At 44.4% G+C, this 22567-nt stretch overlaps 1 protein-coding gene across 1 annotated transcript in view; it reads right to left on the reverse strand.

Annotated features, from left to right (window-relative positions):
- LOC147711367 (cysteine-rich motor neuron 1 protein-like) overlaps nucleotides 1-15747 on the reverse strand; it is a 120257-nt gene extending 104510 nt beyond the window's left edge. Inside the window, exon 1 of the mRNA XM_086922081.1 lies at nucleotides 15264-15747. Coding sequence (XP_086778207.1) covers nucleotides 15264-15687 — 424 coding nt within the window. The 5' untranslated portion in view covers nucleotides 15688-15747. The remainder of the gene's footprint in view (nucleotides 1-15263) is intronic.
- Nucleotides 15748-22567: the final 6820 nt, after the last annotated feature.

Below are 22567 nucleotides of genomic sequence, written 5' to 3' on the forward strand. Positions count from 1 at the left end.
TCCTTGTTCTCTATAAACCAAAGTAATATCTCTCCATTATGGTACTTACTTTAGGCAGATAATGTAAGTCCAATTGTTTTATACAAATTTCATATTCATTAAGTCCCCTTTGTTCTGCTTGACTTAAAACAGGTAAATTCTCTAAAAGATCCTGTCCTTCCCCACCAATGCAATGCATCAAGAGAGCATATTTCCTTTCTGTGCTTAAATTTGCGCCACAGACCCTAGCGTAATTTTCAAAAAAAAAATCCACTTTTTCCATCTAATAGGTGGATCGCCTGGATCAGAAAGAAAAAATGGTGGCGAAGTTACATTCTGCATTTTCACACACGCTTCTTTTTACTTTTCTAGAAGTCTAAGTACATTTTCCCTTTTTTTTTAAACTTAGGTAAACTACCAAGAGTATGTTCTTTCTGGTTTCACTTATCACTGTTGCTAACAATGTATCGCTTTACTTTACTTTTCCCACAAGAAACAGATTGTCATAGATTAAACACGTTAAAAACAAAAATTAACATTTTTTTTAAATTAAAAAAAAAAAATTGGTGTGCTCATCACCGTAAGCACAAACTCTGCTTCTTTTCTTTAACTTCCAACTGTTTTCTTTCTAAATATTGATCCAAGGATAATTCACGATCAATAAACTCGTTTCTACTTGCTTCCAAATCAGCGTTACATTTCCCAAAAAACTGTTTCTTCTTTTTGTTCTTCTTCCACTTTCAAAACGCTCTCCTCTCACAACGAATTGCCTTTAACAGACATTTTCTTTGTATTGTTTCACTCTTCTGATGTTCAAAACAGAAAAGATACCAAACACGATGAAATCCTGTTATCTCGACTAATTTTATACACTTAAGATGGCCGCCGCGTGACGTCACTAACAAACAATCGGTTTTGTTTCTTTAGTCAATTGGGCACATCTTCTAGTAATCCATTACAGTACGGACTTCCCACACCTAAGATGGCCGCCACGTGACGTCACAAACAATTAGTTCTTTTTCTTTTGGCAATTGAGCTTGTTTCCCATCATTTCCAAAATTTTCTACAGCAAGTGTAGCTTGTTTTCTTTTACTCACGGCAGTGAAACGCAGTCGAGGATTATGTGTGTCACCTCGGAGTAGAGCCGACCGATCACTCCAGATGTCGTTTCTCTTCCTCACCGATCTGCCAATCAGCTCGCCAGTGCCACGCTTCTTCCTCCGCTCTTCGCCGTGTTTGTTACACTCGAACTCGGTTTTCTCCTCGAGGTAACTTTTCTTATCCTTTTCTTTTTCTTGTTGTTGAGGTTGATGACTTTAACGTGGATACTTTACACCACCTAACGTCGCCAGTGTAATAAAGCACATACTAGTAATTGTATGGTATAAGTAGGAAGTCTTTATTAATCAACCTCATCCAGCATCTAACAGGAGTAACTGACAAAGCTGGAACCTTCCCAAGATTCACATAGACGACATTCCACTGACTTGGTTCCAAACAGGAACACTCCCATGGAACCAAGTCACGTCATCACACTTACTCTATCTATCTATCGCCCTCCCTCCCTCTATCTATCGCCCTCCCTCCCTCTATCTATCCCCCTCCCTCCCTCTATCGCCCTCACTCTATCTATCGCACTCGCTCGATCGCACTAACTCTATCTATCTATTGCATCACCACAGCATCACTCAGCACCACCACAACATCAGTATGCGTTACCACAGCATCACTGAACGCCACAGCATCACTCGTCGCCACCAGAACATCACTCAGCGCCACCACAGCATCAATCTGTGCAACCATTTAACAACAACTGATTCAAATATGTTCTCTCAATGTTTCAAGCTTTATTACAAATGTCACAAAAAGATGTTATTATTTCACTTCTGTTCTTGGATTTTCTTCACAATAAAATACACTGAACATAATCTTCACAAAAGTTATTTACAAAAGTTTAAGCTATTGCCATTATAAATTACAATTACTTTTATTTAAGTATTAATTATTTTAAAAAATTAAAAGCCATTGTTATTTGTAATATCAGTACATCTAAGTCACGTAGATACAACACATATTGTATTACAAAGGCTATAGGTGTCACATTTGCAAAAGTTATAACTATTGACATTGTAAATGACAAAGCTATTCATTTCGCCATCTTCAAAACCAACACATAAATAAAAAAAGTGTCATTTACAATACCAATAGCTCAAACTTTCCTAATGCGAGACCTATTGCATTGCAAATGCATGTTTTCATAATGTCCTCGCTTTTTCCCTATTGGTCCTCCTTTTCTCTCACTTTCTTTTTGTCTTACGAAACGAAAGAAAATCTTAGAATAAAGACACCATAAGAACTAGTCCCCCAAAAAAGAACGACGGTGTCCATCACCTGCACAAATTAAGCACTGTCACTAGCCTATGAACACTTCATGATCAACCAAAAAGAAATTGCACGACCAACTGCTTCTAATGACAACCCCATCCATCTATCGTCATTTTTTGTGCAGTTTTATATGCAACGAACTTTGCCCAAAGACACCAGGGCGCTTAACACGAGGACCACATTACACAAGATCAGATGACTTACCTGGCCACGGGTCGTTTCAGTGATGAGCCCAGAATGTCAGGGTGTCGAGCCGACGCCGAGACTCCAACAACCTGGTTCCCCAGATGGCAGCTCAGGCCTATCGGCCACACTTCATTACAATTAAGAGAGCAGTGCGAATTCTTAAAAAGCGGTAAGTCACATCGTAGGTAAAAGTCTACCTATGCACATTCTGTGTGGCTTTAGTTTACTTGTGTGCCCCGCTCGCACTCTCATGTTCGACGAATGCCTGTAAATAAGAAAACAAGCATTGCTAAAAGCAATGCTTTAGGCCGAGACCTAAACAGGGGGGGGGACAAAGCCTCTCGCAGCCCGAGCACCCCCAGACCTTTGAAGCCGTGTGTACAAAGAACGCCTGGAGGGGTGGCGTCGTGGAGGGGTCATTTGAAGCTCTATTTTCCCCACTTGGCCCTGCTCTTTGAAGAGTAGAAAGAAGAATGGTGTGAGGGGCACGAGGGCCTCATGGCGAGGGTTGATTGTAACATCTGAACCCGGAGCGCATTCATTATCTTTGCTGGTCTCTTTCATTTGGCAGCTGGAGCTTTGTGCACCCGCGGTTTTTGTTGCTCATTTGCACTTTAAGTCCACCCAATGCAATACGTCGACTCGGCTTTGTAATGGCAAAACCCAGGGCATGGGTGTACGCTTTGAGGCTACATCAATGCAATGACGCAGATGATGCAAAAAAGTGCTTCCGGGTATATTTAAACGGCTGCTCGAGGGCCGGGTGCAATACGGCTGTAGTTTTGTTTAATAAACAGGGGACCCAGGGACAGAAAACGTGCTAGCTGTGTCCTTAGTCTCCAACACGGACATTTATCAGCTCCTACAACCAGATGAACTGGGTGATCCTCGGCAAACCCCCCAATTCGGCTGCAAAGTGAGGCTGGTTAAAAGGTTTGGTGAACTGCATAGAAATTAGCGCAGGGGATGGCAGAAAGAAAGCTGCATATTTTCTGTTGACAAAAGATTTTATCACGTAACCAGGATTCTGTCATACTTGTCCGCTCTAAAAGAGAAGTTTGGTTTAACAATAGATTTTTTTTAATACATGTTATTTGTAGCTAACTAAATGGTACACATTCATCAATCACGAACGGGTGAGACGGCAGGGGGGAGTCCCACTGGCATTTAAACATGTGACCTTCAGTTTACATATAGACAGTTATCAGCACGTTTCTAGGATGGTCTTTATGGATAGACACATAACCCATGTTAATTGCTGAATATTCCATAATAACCCATTCATTTAAAGAAGCCTCTTTAGCAGCTATGTGCAATAGCCAAGAAACGCTCTTAAGACTGCACAGTACTCTAGAGGTACAAAGCTCGGGAGGGACTTTGTCCTAAACACTTACAAATACTATTTCACATCAACAGACCTAATTTTAGGGTAGTGTGATGGTTATAGATGTTATGATAGACAGATAGTCCCACACTGGACGTTCCCAGTCATAACTTGAGATCAGGCAGAATTAAAAAACAGAAAACAAGAATGTGATGGGTTGAATGCTTGAAGTAAGACCGCATTCCAGTCCATATTTTTTCCCCACTATATCCCGATCCACGAAGGCACCAGTCATATGATTCAGCTTTGGTCCTGCTCCTGGTTCATTTTTGTTAGGCGCACAAGTAACTTTAAACTCGTTTTCCCTTTGTTGGCCCTCATTAGTGAAATGTAACTTGAATCCTATGGAAAAATGGGTACATCACGTAAGAGCAAGCTAAGATGGCTGGACAGGCCAAATGCAATCACAAGAAATGTGAGGGATGATCGATCTGGGTGTTGGTTGGGTGGTGAACCCCAGAGCACACTGGGTACAGACTTGACAACTCTTCTTAACCTGATTGTGTCCAAGAAGAAAAAAAACGTAAAACCTGTCCACTCAAAGAGGTGTTCTCATCCCTTCTTAAAGCTTCCAGAACCACCCATCTTCTCTCCCCAAAATTTGGGTTATTAATTTCTCAGAGGTGTGACCAAGGGGGCTGATCGTTGCCAACTTAATAAACACAATATGGTTGGGTCAAAATACAGTTCTGGGAGAAGTTTCGCTCAAACCCTTATAGTTGTGATAGAAGGCAATCCTCAGAGAGGTGTATGTTATGTTCAGGCAGCACCCATAATTTTACAGTAAAGAACACAACAAAATAAAAGTTACGAACCATTTTAGAAAAATGGAGAAAAAGTTAGACAAAAAGAAACAGATTAAAATAGGATCATTGGTACTGGGAATATGACATGTTATAGCTTTAAGACAAAAAGCACCTAGAAAAGGTAAAGCGCTGTTGAAATTGAATAGTTTGCTACAGACCAGGGCCCTGGGCATTATTTCAGACTGACTGTGATGGAGCAGAGGTTAGATACACAAGGGAGATCATCCTAGTCAAAGTGTTTTGCTTCAGACCAGTCTCTGAAATGAAAGTCAAAATCTCCCAGAGGGACAAAGTTCAAGGCTGCGGCTGTCGAGGGTTCTTCAACGACAGATATGTCATCATCAAGATCCTGTGGAAGCCATTGGTTTTGGTGCCAAAAGGGTCCTTTGACTGAATAAGAGAAACACTCCCTGGCATCTCTTAGACAAAAGAGCAGGCGCTAGGGATATTCTTTGTTCTGTTAGCTCTTCCTGTCCCCTCCTAGTTTGCGAAACTGTGCCAAGTGTTCAGCAGTTAACATCACCTTGCCATCCTGGGCTTAGTGGCTTAGTGGCAGGCCGATGTCTTTCAAACCAGGGCTATTAACACTAAGTGCCAATGATGTACATCCCAGCTCTCAATGTGTGAAGAGTGGCAGAAGTCGTTTTAGGCCAGTTCTGTTTCAGGCAGCATAAAGTACAACTTTATAAAGTTCCCTTTTCACTCAAATTAACAAAAATCTGACTTTAAATTAATCAGATTTTGAATGTTGAACAGAAATAACTTTGAGGGACTTTTCTAGCAGTGTCCAGAAGGATATACAGAAGTAAATGTTGTCCGTCAATGTGTCCAGAAGGATATACAGAAGTAAATGTTGTCCGTGAATGTGTGCTCGCGGCTGTGTGAGTGAATGTGCACAAGAGAATATGAGTATTGGGCCCAAAGCAAATAAATAATAATCAAGTTCACTGGAATTATACGGCAGGAGAGGGGCAAATTATGGGGCATGGTTGATTAAGTTATGCAGCAAGAAAAGGCAACTTATGCAGTGTAATGTAGAACACTTTCTGATGGTATTACTTCATTATTTTGTTATTTTTACACTTGTTAACATTGTCTGGGCACAGGTTGAACTTCAGTTTAACAATTAAATATAGTAATAAGCAACAGAAAGGTGAGAAGTTAGCCTTTGCAAAGGACCATCCACTGCGCAACAGCACGTGTTGCTATGATTTTACTAACTTTTGAACTGTCTGAGGTAGAAACACATATTTTTGGTAAAAACTGCAGCTTATGCAGCCGATGAAGGAATATGTAGCAAATGCAGAAGATCCGTAATGTATGTAAAATGGAATCGCATAACGTAATTTCCCTGATAATAAAAGTGTGGCATCAAGAAACTACACTGGAAAAACAAGTATTGGCAAAGCCATTAGGTGTGACATTGGTCAAGCAGGTGCATCGTTAATTCAAAAAAAGAATATTGCATTAATAATCCACAAAAAGAGAAAACTTGCCTCCTATGTGATACTAAGCATGCAGAAATAAATTGAAATAAAAAAAGATTTTCAGTTGAATATATATTAAACAGTATTGGTGCACCCTATCAGACAGGTGACTTAGAATTGGCTTAAAGCCACGTTTTAGTTTTAATACACATCAAATGAAAGTATGATTCTTATTGATGCAAGGAAAATCTACTATTGGCCCTTAACCCCTTCGATGCTGATGACGAGCTGAGCTCGTCATCAGCCATGGGGGGCGTGTGCGGATGATGAGCTGAGCTCGTCATCTTACGCGGCTTTTAGAAAAAAGCCGCGTAGGGGAAAAATAACCGCCGCAGCTATGCGGTTAATTACTGTGACCTGAAGACCTATTTAAAAAAAAAACACTGACTAAAATAAAATGGATAAAAAGTGGAAAGAATAAAAGCATTGCTAAAGTAATGGCCCACCAGTCTGGCACTGAAATGCTCTTTTTAAGGCAAATTTGCCCATGTGATCAAGAAAAATGCAATCACTCTCAGTGCAAGCTGGCCAGTGGTCTTCATGGGCTGGCCCTTTACCCCATGTTATTTCTTGTGGTAAGCAGAACGTGAATGACAGCTGAGCAGACCCGTGGATGAAGAGGGTGGAGTACAATCCCCTCTACATATTTATGTATTTTTTTTATTTATGGATGTATCCAAGCGTAAAAATAACAAGCATTTGCAATGCAATAGGTCTCGTATTTACGTGAGTTTAAGCTATTGGCATTGTAAATGACAATGCCTTCTATTTATGTTTTTAAAACGAAAACAAAAATAAAAGGCATTGTTATTTGCAATGTCAATAGCTCAAATTTGCGTGAAAGTGAGACCTATTGCATTGCAAATGCTTGTTCTGCTGGGCACTGACATCTGCAGGTCGAAGTGGCTCTCTAAAGAAAATATGAGATAGTTCAATTTATCTGTCCGTAAAGTGTTGCACCCAACCTTAGGAGTGGGAAGGATACAATTTAGCTACTTACTCTAAATTTAGAGCCTGTGGGTCTGTGTAACCTGTGGGTTAGTTTGGATCTAAGAGACTTAGTGAATTGGAGGGTGGGGACGATAAGGTGTGAAGAGGGTTTCATTGGTAAGGGAGTCTACTGGCATTTACTGTAACAAACAACACGTCTTAAAGGAGATGGGTAGGCCTCTAGCTCATCGTGATACAGGACTCAGGCTGTACCTCACTGACGAAACTGGTTTTGGGTTGCTTGTATTCCAATTCAGAAAGGATCTTAATTAGCTGTTCAGGCTGAACTGTTATTGCTGGAGCAGGAACAAGGTTGTATTGCAGATGTCTAATCTCAATCTAAAATAGCATAATGTGCGAAAAACGATGAACTGAAATCCTGTGCGATTAAATGTCTTAAATCTATCTCTAGTATTGCAGACGTGTGTCCTGTAGGACATGACTCCCTATCTTATGTGTAGATTGCTAGCACAACATCTATTCTTATTCTGGTACTAGTATCTTTCTCGCAGACTAGGTACACTCTTTAGCCAATTCGAAGTCTCATATAAGATATTTGGATTGCTTTTCTTTTTGAAAGGCCCCAAAACATCCTCTTGTATCACATGCAGCTGTGTGACTGTACTTGGCTGAAGCAGTTTCTAAATTCCTGTCAAGAAGGACAAGTAGAACCAATACAAATAAATTAATTCTGAGAAGGAATAGATCGGATGAATTGTAACTGCTCGCACAATGACTCAACAGGTTAACCGTTAAGCGTCACATGACACCTTTACAAATTGCATAAAGTGCATTTGTAAAAGAATTCGCAAATTACCACCAACTACAAGTTGGTGGTAATTTGCGATTTCTTAGCCAAAATTCACTAAAATGTAATGTTTCATACATAGCATTTAAGAAATCGCAATTTGCGATTTCTTAAATGCTTGCGCAATGTTAAGGAATCGCAAAATTTGTGATTACTTAATATTGCTAACTTTTTGCATAATAAATCTCATTTCCTGTTTTTCTTGTCACAAACGCTGCTATTTTGTGAATCGCAGCGTTTGCGACAAGAAAAAAGCTTGATACATCTACCCCTTTATGACTCGTTTATGTACGATTTGGGAAAGAGGTGCACCAAACAAGCCATTGTTCCACCTAATTTTCTGACTGCAGTTGTGAACAATTAAAATGGTGGCACAACCATAAGAGAGCCACAGGGTCACCATGGCGAAGCCCCTCCGTGTTTAAAGTGTGGATGTAGAACCTGTGTTTTATTATGATGGGCCCCCATGCAAGATACCCTGCAGGGAAGACAAATAGTTGACAATACACAGAAAGAAATCTTCTGGTGTGTCAAGTCAAATCAAATCAAATCAAATCAAATCAAAAACATTTATATAGCGCACTACTCACCCGGAGGGTCTCAAGGCGCTTGGGGAGGGGGGTCCGCTACTGCTCGAACAGCCAGGTCTTGAGCTGCTTCCTGAAGGCGAGGTGGTCTTGGGTCAGGTGGAGGTGGGTCGGTAGGGAGTTCCAAGACTTGGCGGCCAGGTAGGAGAAGGACCTTCCTCCTGTTGTGGCTCTTCAGATGCGGGGGACGGCGGCGAGGGCGTGGCTGGTCGGTCGAAGCTGGCGTGTGGGAGTGTAGAAGTTGAGGCGGCTGTTGAGGTATCTTGGGCCTTGGTTGTGTAGGGCTTTGTGTGCGTGGGTGAGAAGACGGAAGGTGATTCTCTTGTTGACCGGGAGCCAGTGCAGGTCTCTCAGGTGTCCGGAGATGTGGCTGTGTTGGGGGATGTCGAGGATGAGTCTCGCTGAGGCGTTCTGGATCCGCTGGAGTCTCTTCTGTAGTAGAGGGCGTTGCCGTAGTCCAGTCGGCTGGTGACGAGGGACTGGGTGACCGTCTTCCTGGTCTCGTTGGGGATCTACCGGAAGATCTTATGTAGCATGCGCAGGATATTGAAGCAAGACGAGGAGACGGCGTTGACTTGTCTGGTCATGGAGAGGGAGGAGTCCAGGATGAAGCCCAGGTTGCGTGCGTGGTCTGTCGGTTTGGGTGCGCTGCCCAGGGCGGGGGGCCACCAGGAGTCGTCCCAGGCGGAGGGCGAGGAGCCCAGGATGAGAACTTCCGTCTTGTCTGAGTTCAGTTTCAGGCGGCTGGTCATCATCCACTCGGAAACGTCTGTCATCCCTTCGTGTAGGTTGGCTCTGGCGGTGGTGGGGTCGTTGGTGAGGGAGAGGATCAGCTGGGTGTCGTAGGCGTAGGAGATGATGTTGAGGTTGTGTTTGCGTGCGATGGCCGCAAGGGGGCTCATGTAGACATTGAAGAGGGTGGGACTGAGAGAGGAGCCCTGAGGCACGCCGCAGATGACTTCAGTGGCTTCTGATCTGAACGGGGGTAGGCGGACTCTCTGTGTCCTTCCGGCGAGGAAGGAGATGATCCACTCCAGAGCCTTCTCTTGGATTCCAACGTTGCTGAGGCGCTGCACTAGGGTGCGGTGGCAGACAGTGTCGAACGCCGCGGAGAGGTCCAGGAGGATGAGGGCCGCTGTTTCTCCGTTGTCGAGCAGGGCTCGGATGTCATCGGTGGCTGCGATGAGGGCGGTCTCGGTGCTGTGGTTGGCCCGGAAGCCAGACTGTGAGAGGTTGAGGGATCCATTAGTCTCGAGGAAGGCGGCCAGCTGTTTGTTGACGGTCTTCTCGATGACTTTGGCTGGAAACGGGAGGAGCAAGATGGGACGGTAGTTTTTGAGTTTGGTGGGGTCCGCTGATGGTTTCTTCAGTAGGGTGCTGAGTTTGACGTGCTTCCAGCTCTCCGGGAAGGTAGTGGTGTCGAAGGAGGTGTTGATGATGTCCCGCAGATGGGGTGTGATGACAGCGTCGGCCTTGTTGAAGACGTGGTGAGGGCAGGGGTCGGTTGGAGATCCGGAGTGGATGGAGTTCATCGTGCGGATGGTGTCTTCGGTGCTGATCGGGGTCCAGGCGCGGAGGGTGGTGGTGGGGGGCATTGGTGCGGTCGTGGGGAGCGTTGGTTGTGTGCTGAAGCTGTTGTGTGTGTCAGCGATCTTGTTGTGGAAGTAGGAGGCGAGGGAGTTGCAGAGGTCTTGAGATGGAGTAATGTCGTTGTTTCCGGCGTTGGGGTTGGAGAGCTCTTTCACGATGTTGAAGAGTTCCTTGCTCTTGTGTGCGTTGTTGTCCAGTCATTCCTTGAATGCGGTTTTCTTGGTGGCGTGGATCAGTTGATGGTGTTTTCGGGTGGCGAGCTTGAGGGTGGTCATGTTGTCTGGTGTTGGGTCTCTACGCCAGGCTCTCTCGAGGGCTCAGCAGTTCTTCTTGGAGCTCTTGAGTTCGTTGGTGAACCAAGGTGCTTTCTTACTGCCGGGTGTGCTGGGCGGGGTCCTCAGTGGGGCGAGGTCGTCTGCGCAGTTGTTGATCCACTTCATGAGGTTGTCGGTGGCCTGGCTGGGGTTTGCTGAGCTGGTGGGAGGGCGCTGGCTCAGGGATGCGGCAAGCAGGTCGGCTGTGATCTTGTTCCAGCTTCTTCGTGCAGCCTGTTGCTGGTGGTGGTGAATTGTTGTTCTTCTGAAGCTGAAGTGGACGCAGCTGTGGTCCGTCCAGTGGAGTCCGGTGGCGTGGCTGAAGACGATGTCCTTGCTGGATGAGAAGACGGGGTCGAGTGTGTGTCCAGCGAGGTGGGTGGGTGTGGTCACCAGCTGCTTGAGACCGAGGTTGGCGAGGTTGTCCAGCAGGGTCGTGGTGTTGCGGTCGTTGTTGTTCTCCAGGTGGAAGTTGAGGTCCCCGAGGAGGATGTAGTCAGCGGAGGGGAGGGCGTGCGGGCTGATGAAGTCGGCGATATCTTCGCTGAATTGTGTGCCTGGTCCCGGGGGTCTGTAGATGAGGGTTCCTCTGAGGGTGGTCTTGGGGTCGGTGTGGATCTGGAAGTGCAGGTGTTCGGCGGTTGTCAGGGTGTCGTCGGTGTTGGTCGTGATGTGGATGGTGTTCCTGTGGATGAAGGACATTCATTTTAAGTTTAAGAGAAACAAATCTCCAATTATGAGGGTGTTGTTTCTGAGTGAGAAGCAAATCTCCATTTTTGAGGGTGTTGTTTCTGCGTGAGAAGCAAATCTCCATTTTTGAGGGTGTTGTTTCTGAGAAACCAAAAAATGACAACACGCTAGGCATTCATTTAGCCGAAAGTGCATATGCCACACTGGCATCACTAATTGCGGCAAAATTATCCTCACTAACATAACTGAGATCTCTAATGTCACTCTTAAGTCAGCAGGGTTATACATAGGCAGGTGGGAGGAGGAATAAGTTTTCCAAACCTGAATATTTTTCATCAATGCCTGTCAGAAAATCTCTCTTCAACTTTCTTTTCTTTGTCTTAGCTCTGTGCCAAGAGTTTTTGTTGTCTCTCTTTACTTACTTTAAATATTTTTATCTTCCTCATAGCACAATTGTTATCTTTCATATATTTTGGTAAATATGTTGCTCTGGTCTAGACCGCAATGTTTTCTCTGGCAAATTACTCGTAAATCTTATGAATACTATGGCTACTACCGGTAGTTTGCAAAGCTTTCTGTATGGGGTTTTGGGAATTTTTCCCCCTCTCAAAGTTAAATCGCAAACCCATTTTCAGCACCTACTTGTACTCACAAGGACATATATCATGTTGCATGGAATGGGAGCCTACCCCATCTTGCAGCCACCGTATTAAGGAAATCACCGCCGCAGCCCGGCTCCGACAGGAAGCCAGGCAACCTGTGTGTAAAGAAGGGCGGGGCAGCAAGAAGACAGGAAGCAGACGGGAGCCTACCCCGCACTCCTGTGCCCATGAAGCCAGACGGAAAAAGAAAGCGTGTGAGCCAGCGGGGCTCCCGTGCTCGTGGAGAGCCCCGCCTGCTGCTGAGCCTGCCCCGCCGACGAGAGAAAGAACCCAGTGAGCACGGACTCCTCGAGAGCAGAGGGGGAGTCCTGAGTCAGCCCAGTGAGTGTGTGCCGCCCCGCCTTAAGAGAGAAAGGAGATTGGCATAGTGCGTAACTGCACGTGGTGAACGCACGCGTTCACATTTCCAGTCCGGCCTGCGCATGCCCATCTCTTGCCTCGCAAGAGAGGGAAGTCAGCAACAATAGGTATCGCTGGCGACAGGGCTTCGCGCTGCGTCGCCAGGCGAGAACTAAAAAGAGGTCAGCTGGGCTTCATTTTCATGCAGGAGCTGAAGATGGAGAGCTCTGTGATTTTTTTTTGCTACTATTATTGTCTTCTATTGCTTCAAGTTAAAGTGAGAGAGGACTGAGAGTTCTGTGTGTGTGTGTCTGTGTGTGTGTGTTGGGGGGTAGGGAGGGGAAGGGGACGGCCTTTAATAGAATCTGGCATGGCTGTATAAAATGCATTAAAGGTGTTCAGAAGTTTGTAAGGTAAGGATCCTCTGCTCTACATTATCATTGTACAGATGTATAAGATGGGGAATGGAGGAATAGGGTATACTTTTCCAAGACATGTCCAGCAAGCAGAGAGACTTGCAAAATGTGGCCGTTGTACTCAGTGAGTTCTTTTCTTAGGCTGTCTTTCACTGTCCGCAACACACCCCTGTTCAGTCGCTAACTGGAAAAAAATGGATTGCATTTTGGGGGGTTGTGTGCTGCGATTCCTTCTGTGCCAGAAGACATCACAAGACAGTCAGCCTTGGTTATTTGAGGCCTCAAACATATTTCCATCTGTGTGTAGGATAGCTGGACCCAGGACCCTAGAAGATCGCTGGCTTCAAGCAGAGAGTGGCAGATGGTAAGTATTCTATAGTGTTGTGGCAGGAATGCATGACTAGTAATACTGTTCAAATAATGTGATGTCATCTTTAGGGATAACTGAAATAAGATATTGAGACGTGCATGGTGTTACAAAGAATCTACCCTAGAATATTTTCCTACTCGCCTCCTGATACCAACTAACGATGATGTAAGAAGACCAGGTGGGATGGAAGACACGACTACACATCTGCCTTCATGCTTGACTCTGCCACGCCAGGGCTGGTGTATTGATGGCTCATAAAGAGGGACATTTGAGATGTTTGACATCCTCTCCAAGATCCTAAAAATGTTTGTCATTGACTAGTTTCCATAGTGCTTAAAACCATGAACTAACACAGGTCACACCCATCACTGCCTCTCCTCTGCTCCACCCACCCGTTTCAGACCCAATAGGACAGTGCTTGCCTTGTGTACAGCAATGACCCAAATGTACATACTAAACTACCAATACCCAATACCCCACAGCGCTCAGATCACATAATGCTGGCCTACAACACTATGCAGGCCTAACTTAACCCACAGTGATGACCAATGTGTACGGTTTTTAATTTGTCAAAGTTGTTTTGAAGATTCTTTCGCATGGTCTGATCTGGCCAGTCCAAATAAATAGAATAAGATGCTTAAATATGTCCATTGCGTATAAGGGAAAATTAGGATTAACCCTTTAAATGAGGATCTCTTGAAAACTATGTTGCTGAAGGAGGGAGCAGTGCCCAAGAGTGTACAAATACTTTTTGGTGTTACCTGGTTAAAAAGAAAAAAATGGTAAAGCAATAGTCTATGATGTGCCACAGCTTTTCCCTGCCATCTTTATTCATGTAGTAAATATAGGTGGACAGACCATGAGCACTTACATTACACACCCCATTGTATACATGGCAACATATTGGAAATATCCAAGAGTTAATATTAACGAAATGCATTTCAATTTTATTTTCTGTTAGCTTTCTTGAATATCCATGCCATTATGAACTAAGTGTTACTTTTTGTGAGCTCATCCAGATATTTTGTTTGTTTTCTCTGTGGGGGAACAACGCATCGTGCAAAGATCTGAAATTCCAGAGGCAGGGCCTGGTAGGGCTGAACAAGGACCCCACATCACAGGCACAAGATAGAACATTGGTGGCACACCGTTTTCAGATGGTGTGCACACATTTCTGACCAAAAACCACACAGCATAGGTCAAGATCCCTTTAAGTGCAATGGGCTGCATACATATTTTAGTGGGTCATAACAGCAAAGTGGATATTAATTTCTATGTATGTGTTATGTCACATGTGCTGAGGGAATCTGTACATATGGGAAATTTGAGATCACTAACAGGGACAATGCAAGTGCAAAACGAATACTCAGATGGAAGAAGTGTCATTGTATCATGTCCCACCTCAAGCCCTGCCCACTAACCACACCGGTAAGTCAATTAGAGAAGTACCTGCACTTATTTATTCCCATTTTAATTATTGATCTGATACAACAATAGCTACAGCTGCCAGAATACATGTGTTTGTTATATGAAATCCCACAACCAGAATCATAAACTAAAAACAGCAAGGAAAGAAACAATCCTGACTTTTCATTCAAGAACAATTTGCATGTTGGTACCTGAATGCCCATGTTTATCACGGGGAACGCAAATTTATAAAACAGAGAGCGGAAATCATTGCTGGAGAAAAACATTTGACTGGCAGAAAGTCTTTCACGTGCCTCCGGGCCACTCGGTGGGGAAAACCTGCTTACGTTTAACCAGCTACACACACGCACACACGTTTTGCATAAAAGACAGCTATCAAAACTCAATGGTTAGTAAATATGTGCAGGCGGCGACAGTGGAAATTATTTTGGGGACATCTAAGATGGGTCCCCAAAGTAGGTTCCACTGTCCACCGCCTGCACATTTTTCTGCTTATTTTTCTTTCGCTCCGAGTCAAAGTCTTATGATGCAAAATAAGATGGGCCATCTTATTTTGCATCATTACAACTTTTGACTCGGAGCGAATGAAAAAAAGCAGAAAGGGAGGAAGGAGAAAATCAATACCAGAGTGAGGAGCAGGGATAAAAAATAACCTTTAAGCATGAGATAAAAAAATATAGGAAAATTAGGACGGAGGAGAAAAGAGGCATGGCACGGTATGCAACCTTGGTATTCGACAGACCGAGATTTGGCAGTTCTACTCCTATGAACCGAAGGGACCCGCAGTTAAGTTTTCCAAACTAAGCACTGGCCCGAGCTAAAGTAAGTAAACGATAACTTACGCTTGCAGACGCCGACGTCCGGTATCTGCACCAGCTGTGTTCCATTCAGAGCCGCACACCTGAGCCGGTGGTCGCAGTAGCCCAGCTCCCAGTTCTCCCCGCCGCACGGTTGCCACTCGTCCTTAGCGCAGTGCCTGCAGCAGCCGCACGGGTCGGTCGCGTACTTCCCGCTGCAGGAGAGAGGGTTTGGGGGGCACTTCTTCCTGTCACAGGCAGTGCAGTTGGAAGCCATGGCATCTTGAAAGAGGCAGGGTAGAAAGAAACAGAGAAACACTCGGGGATTCATTGTGAACCAGAGCAATGGTCCGAGGTATCTGGGTGGGTTTGTCCCTGGCTCTGTTCCGTGTTTCAATGATGAACGCGTGCTGCTGAGCCGCACTGCCTCCCCTCTGCCAGTATTTAAGGAGGGAAGCTGAGAAAACATTGACCCTTTGTTCCAAGAAGGAAGTCCTTCGGCTCAGGCTTGAAAGGAGAGAGGTTCTCATGTTACCTCTTCTTCCATTTAGGAATGAGAAACGGCTCAACAGCGCCACCTTCTGATGCTTTGAACAAACCGTCGTATGTTAACGACAATGGGCCTAATCGTTGGTTATTATAAGTGACCCGGGAAACGTCCTGGAGTGAAGAGCAGACCGGATCACTCATTTCCACACGTGGTGTAGGGAAATTAGATACATTTCATTGAAATAATTTTCACCAAAGGAAAAAAAAACAATACGAATATATATTTTTAAAATATCTACTTTCCCAGAGGTACCGTAGTTTGAGTGCAGAAAACACAGTAAAGTGGAGCTAGTACCCCCATTTTCACAAAAAGCATAAAGAAATAGTTTTCATGGGAATAAATGATTCTAATTTTCGAAACTTATGCAGTAATGTAATTGGCATGCATTAATGTAATTGGCGTGAGTATGGAAAAGTGAAAATCTGTCCAGGCAAAGATTTATAGATAATGTAAAATCAATTAACTATCTGAGGGTGAAAGGCACACACTTGAATATAAAGGAGTAATATGTAACAACAAAAAAATACAGAAACACAACATCATGGGAATAGAAAACACACTTAAGGAATGCAAAATTTGGTAAAACATGTAAAATATAAAAAGGACCATAACGGCTGATATGGATTACCTTAATTATTCTTACATTCACTCTTCTGAAATCAATCAGTGTTTTTGAGGCCAAGAAAGTTAAGGACTTGAATATAGAGCCCAAAAGGGGGCCATTTCAATGTCTGTTTTTATTAATTACTATCATGTCAAAGGCCCGGAGGATCCCGGCCCAATTAAAGCACTGATTTGGATACAAATGGCTGATACATCAGTAAAAAAGGATAAAAACAAAAACAGTCTCACACTACATATTTAGAAGATAGAACATCAATGCTGCTATTGACTGTAGGTGTCACATATGCAGTCCTGCTTTTAATTTGTGCACTCTCATACTTGCCGTTTTGAGTAAAGATACTAAGCTACACGTCCAACAATAATTTAAAAAAATGGAACATGATCATCAAATTACACCTAACACGGAACAACCACATATTGCAATAAATTCTACCACAAAAGCAACAACAATAGTTCTTTCGGGGTAACTTAGAGTAAAACAGATTTTTTTTAGGTGCAACCAATGTGATCCTGATCAGAGAGATGAAACAACTTACTGTGCTTCTTGGTAAATCAATAAATTAAATTCTGAAATACAACTATTCCTTAGTGAAATGGATTATGGTGGTATGAAAAGTAAAAATCAAATGCATAAATGGTATTTTTATATCTAGTATACAAAAATCAATAACTCATTGCAATAGCATATTAAGGTTCTACAATGGTTTAGTCGTGCTGGCAAAGTGCTTTGGGGAAAAAAGTGTAAATGTTGAGTACACATATGTTAAACACCAGCAACAAAAATAGTTTTTCCTGTCAATATTATGGCTGGCCCAATTGATACAATGATTCACAGTGAATCTCTCTGGTTTTCAAGCAAAACAATGTAAACAGTCCAAAACTTCTTAGCATGTCCACCTAGGTTTTGACCACCAAGCAGAACGAATTAGAGGGTGTCTTCATCAGGAGATAGGATTATCATCACCAGGGTTTGTAACCCTAATATCAAGGGACAATTCTCAACAGAGCACGACGGTAAACTAACTATGGGTGTAGAATTGTTAGTTGGAAATTGTGGGAGAGAATAATCTCTTTGCTCATATATGATGGACGTGATGCTTTATACAGGGTCACCATGAGATTTCTTCCTTCCACTGCCATTATTTGCTGAACCTGTTATTGTTTGCTTTTAGGACTCTGTGCACTTTCCCCTGCTAATCAGTGGTGAAGTGTTTGTGTTCTTTCAATAAATCATTGTAGAATTCGGACTACACCTAATTTGCACATTTCATTTACATGTAAGCCCCTGGTAAATGGCACTCCCTGTATCCATAGCCTGTAAATTAGATGCTACTAGTGGGAAGAAGCACTCATTGTGCCACACACTAAAGTAGCACTGTAAATCAGGTCTCATGCCAGCCACTGCAGACCATGTGTGCAGTTTTAAATATGCCATTTCGACCTGGCAAAATCCAGACTGGAACCTACCTTTTTAATACTCTTAAGTCACCTCTAAGGTAGGCCCTAAAGGTTCATAGGGAAAGGTGCATTGTATTTAAAAAGCAGGATATCGGTATGTTTTACATGTGCTGTCAGCGAAAAAATCCTAGAGTTGTTTTTCACTGTTGTAAGGCCTATCTCTCCCATTGACTAATACTGGATTACCTTATTACATTTAATAAGTACTAACATCAGATTGAAAGCAGATAGAGATATGCTGTTGACATTCAAATGTGTTGTAATTTAAAATCCTGTTTAATGGTGAAGTCAGATTTTAATTTACAATTACAAAAATGCCACTTTTAGAAAATTGTCATTTTCTTGTCCGAACCAACTGTGCCTTCCTTCTAGCGTCCCTTGTCACATGACTGTGAATGGATCTGGTGTCGGGGTTTGTGTATTACCTCTAGACAATAAGAAAAAGGGGCTTAGGTGTGGACAGGATGGGCCATCTTGGCAAGATGACTGGGGAGAGGTTCTACTCAGTCCCACTTACACCTCAACGGGTTTTGCCTACAGCACATATGAAGGAACCTGACAAGAGTACTGCCCTTCCATTTGTCATCCAAGACAGTTTGGAGCCTTGACCATGTGGGAGGGAGAACTTTCCTAAACCAGTGTTGGGGGTAGGACAAGGAATACCCTCACACAAGGCAGGCAGCGACAATATATTGGACCTACAGAGCCACTCATTAGAACACTCCTGGACCTGTGGAAGATTCAGAAGAAGGTCTGCCGTGCTGCCAGAGGACTGCCCAGCTGCTTGAAGGAGTGCCTTGCCGTCTGAAGAAGGAAGACAGGATCTGCTTGCCTTGCTCCCAGGCTTCCATGAGTGGCTCATAAGGTCACTTGACTGACCTCCTATGTGAGCTAATTGGACACAACACGCTTCTGAGGTCTCCCTGCAACTGCCCAGCAGACCAGCTGCAACTGGACCTGCCTGGAATTGCCAGAGCCCTGCTGCTGGCCTCCTATGTAGTGAGTCCTGATCCCCAAGATTTACCCCCAGGTCCTGGACCCTTGGCTGGCATCAGTGGGAGCTCCTCCAAGAAAAGGTGAAAATCCTAAAGTTTGAGCTGCTAAAAACTGTGAAGGGGCCAGTTTGCACCCAAATTCTGATGCCTGCAACAACTGCTAATGCAGTGAGACCTGCTCTTCATTCTAACAGCAAACATCCATGACGATCAGCAAAGTGAAACCTACACTTCATGCTACAGCATCAGCAGCCTACAAAGGCCGGAAAACAAGAAGCTGGATCGCTTCACACTACAACAACTACTGTCTGCGAAGCTTGACCCGTTCTTTGCGCCCAATTTCTCCTCCTCGTGGAGTCTTCTAGCGGAAACTGAACTCTTGAAGCCAGACCTGAGAAGGTACATTTTCTGTAGCACTAACCTGGTCCCGGTATCTGACCTACGCTCCATCTCAGTTGGCATGAACTTGTGACTTTCCCCCAACTAGCGGGGCCACATGACAACGAGCAGCGTTTTGTGCTTTTAGGTGCTATTTTAATTGAAAACTTTAAAACTGAATACTCAAGTTCTACTGATTCGATTTTTGTATTTCTGATATTAGTTTAATTATTAAAATGTACTCTATTTTTCTAAATTGGTTTGACATTTTTTTGTATTATATTTTCACTTCATTACTGTTTGTATGCTGCATAAATACTTACATTGCCTCTAAATTAAGCCAGACTGCATTGCACCAAAATACCAGATGGTTAAGCACAGGTTATTTTAGTCTCTTTTGTGGTTCACCCAGACAAGGATTGTGGTTGTTGCATGAGTGGGGCTTGAACCCCCTCAACCAATAACCCAATTTCTCACAATATGGAAGCCAACAGTCCTTCAATTTTAAGAGAATTTTGAGGCAATGTCCGGGGATTGGAGACTGGCTTGGAGAGGAAAAATCCTCCGAAAGAAGATATGTGAATGCAGCCTCCTGGGAAGCATCTGCAGCAAGGAAAATTACCAGGCACCCACATTCAATCAAAAAGCACAAACCAGCACTGTTCAGACAGCTACACAATGCCCCATTGTCAGGGCCACTGAAATTATGAGATTTTTCTGCTCCTGTATTTACCATATACATTTTGATTTGACACATTTGCTACGCTATGCATCACCAACCTCATAATCTGCATATTTTAATAAAGATCTATCTCAAACAGGTAAAGAATTACTAAAAGAGCAGAACACATACTGAAGCACAGAGAAAGGCCCTTTGGTTATCTGTTCACCTTTCGTTTGCTTATTGCTATATATGAGAGTTGAACCAGTACTAATAAGGTAAACCCTATGGCCAGACACGGGTGTGCCACTTCCTTCTGAACCATTTCAATCCATTGCCGGTGCTCCATCGCAGTTGGGCAAACCGTCGCCAATTCTGTTTTTGCAACTTTTACTCTGTCTTTTAAATTCTTGTGGTCCTCAAGAAGGAACCCCACGTCGATCATTAAAGAGTGTAGTTCGGGTTCTAAGGAGTACTTAACACCATCACTGCTATTGATATTTTCCTCCGGTGCTGATTTTTTCGAAAGTCCATTGTTCATGACGAGCTGGGCTCGTCATCAGCGTGCGAGGAGGCTACGCCATGACGAGCCCAGCTCGTCATGAGCGTGGAAGGGGTTAAGATTATTGACCAACAGTTCTGCAAATTTCTCGGTGTGATCCTGCAGGTGTCGCTCTACAGTCGATCGATGCACCGGATGACTCGGGTCCACAGTGGCACGCACGTTGGGTCCGTTTCTTCCCTTTCCACCTTCACTTTAGACATGTTGGCACACTTCCACTAAGCGTATGCCTCCTGGGTACGGAGCAAGGGAAGATCCAATCAGTGGTCCAGTGGGGGATCTCAGCTCAGCCAATACGCAGATAAAGCACCATCCACAGGGAAGAGCCAGCCAATAACATGAAGCACGCATGGGTCACCACCCCAGGCAGAACCAGAGATGCCATACAGCATTGCCATCCTTCAAAAGTCCCCAGCAGCTATCACGTAGGACTGTAGTCCCGGAAACACCATCCATGAAGTTCACTGTGGAAGGGAATTCCAGTTAACCTCATCAGCGGCCATAGCAGGCTAAAGGATTGTGATGCTATGACCAATGGTTGGCTGATTCACCCCTGACAATGAGGCCCCCGCCAATCAAAATGACATGTAGGAGACCGAAACAGGAGGGAGGATGCACGGTGTGGTAATGTACAGGGAGCTGGGGTGCCTGCAGTGATGGAATTTCCTCTGGAAAACACTGATGCACATCCACGGGAGAGACGCCTCTTCAGAAGATGTGGCACCAGTAGTCAATGCACTGTGGTGGCAGGCGCTCAAGGCCTTTACCAGCTCGTGGGCCTCGCAGTGCAGAGGAGCGGCCTACCAAACCTCCAGCCGGTCTGGTCTAGTCCCCCAGTACATAAAACGGTGACTCCAGGAGCGGGAGGCGGTTGCCGAATGTAAAGTGTCTGCAATACTAGGGCATGGACGACAACAATCAGCGGGGGTCTCCATATATGCTGCAGCCTCCCGGTACTGGCTGTTGGGTGTGTTATTGGCTGTGAGCAAGCCGGGGGCTCTCATCGCCATGCCAGCATGAGGACCAGGGCTGCAAGGGTCACCCAGGTCTCTACACAAGCCCCCACATTTCGGGCCCAACAGTCTTACCACAATTAGAAGTGCGGCAGTCATCGCGGGAGTCCGGGGTCAGGGGCAGCTGGTGCGTCGTACGGTGTGGTAGGGCGCAGGGATAGATAATGGCCGTAGGTAAGGCCGGTCAGCTTCCTGGTGGCCCGTGACCATTCCAAGTGCACCGTGCAAAGAGACGGATCTCTGTGCCTGTGAGTGGTCAGGCACCTCCCAGTGGTGCAGCTGCGTGGGTAGCTCCCGTCCATTAGACCTCTTGGTGGGAGTCGGGGGAGCACGCTCACTTACTGTCGATTTGGAGCTGCAGCTTTTGTCCCGGAGCACCAGTACTGTAGGGGATTTAGGCAGATAAATGTGGCGACCGGCCAGAGCTCACATTCGGGCGACCGTCCAGTCCACCATCTTAACATGCTCCCAAAAATTGTCTGAAACATCTAAACAGAACATACATATAAGTATACTAAATCAAAGTAGTTGCATTTTGTTATGTCAATAACAAACGCGCAAAAGTTAAATACAATATATATTTATACTATTACACTACTTTCAGATACAATGACATATGTTTCCAAATGTATCACTTCACAGAAAGAAAAGCAGTCGCTAAATGACATGGGCTACACCTACAGCCAAGAAAGTGCATCATCAGAAATTACAAACTGGAATGGGAGGGCAACTACAAAAGATGATGTTGTAAATCATGTAAGAGAGTACAACCACACCCCAAATGTGACAGAAATAGAAGTAAGAAAAACATGGCAGGATATGAGAGGCAAGCACTAAGTTCCAGGACACCACAAGCAAAATCAGTAAAGATACTACCTAAAGTCCCAGAACCTAAACAGGGCTGAAAATCTCCTTGAGCAGCAGCAAAAAAGCACCTCCCCCTAGCATGCCGCGTGGTGCCTTTTGTGCTGATTTTGCAGCACAGAACAAGCTCCTGGCATTAAAAATCACATTGACATGCCACTTCCACCCACCCGCTGAACTCTGTTGAATGTCACAGAGTTTTTATGTAACTGTGAGAAATTCTACAAAGTGAAACTCCACAAGT

Source organism: Lissotriton vulgaris, chromosome 5 (assembly GCF_964263255.1).
Source record: "Lissotriton vulgaris chromosome 5, aLisVul1.2, whole genome shotgun sequence".
Taxonomy (NCBI): Eukaryota; Metazoa; Chordata; class Amphibia; order Caudata; family Salamandridae; genus Lissotriton; species Lissotriton vulgaris.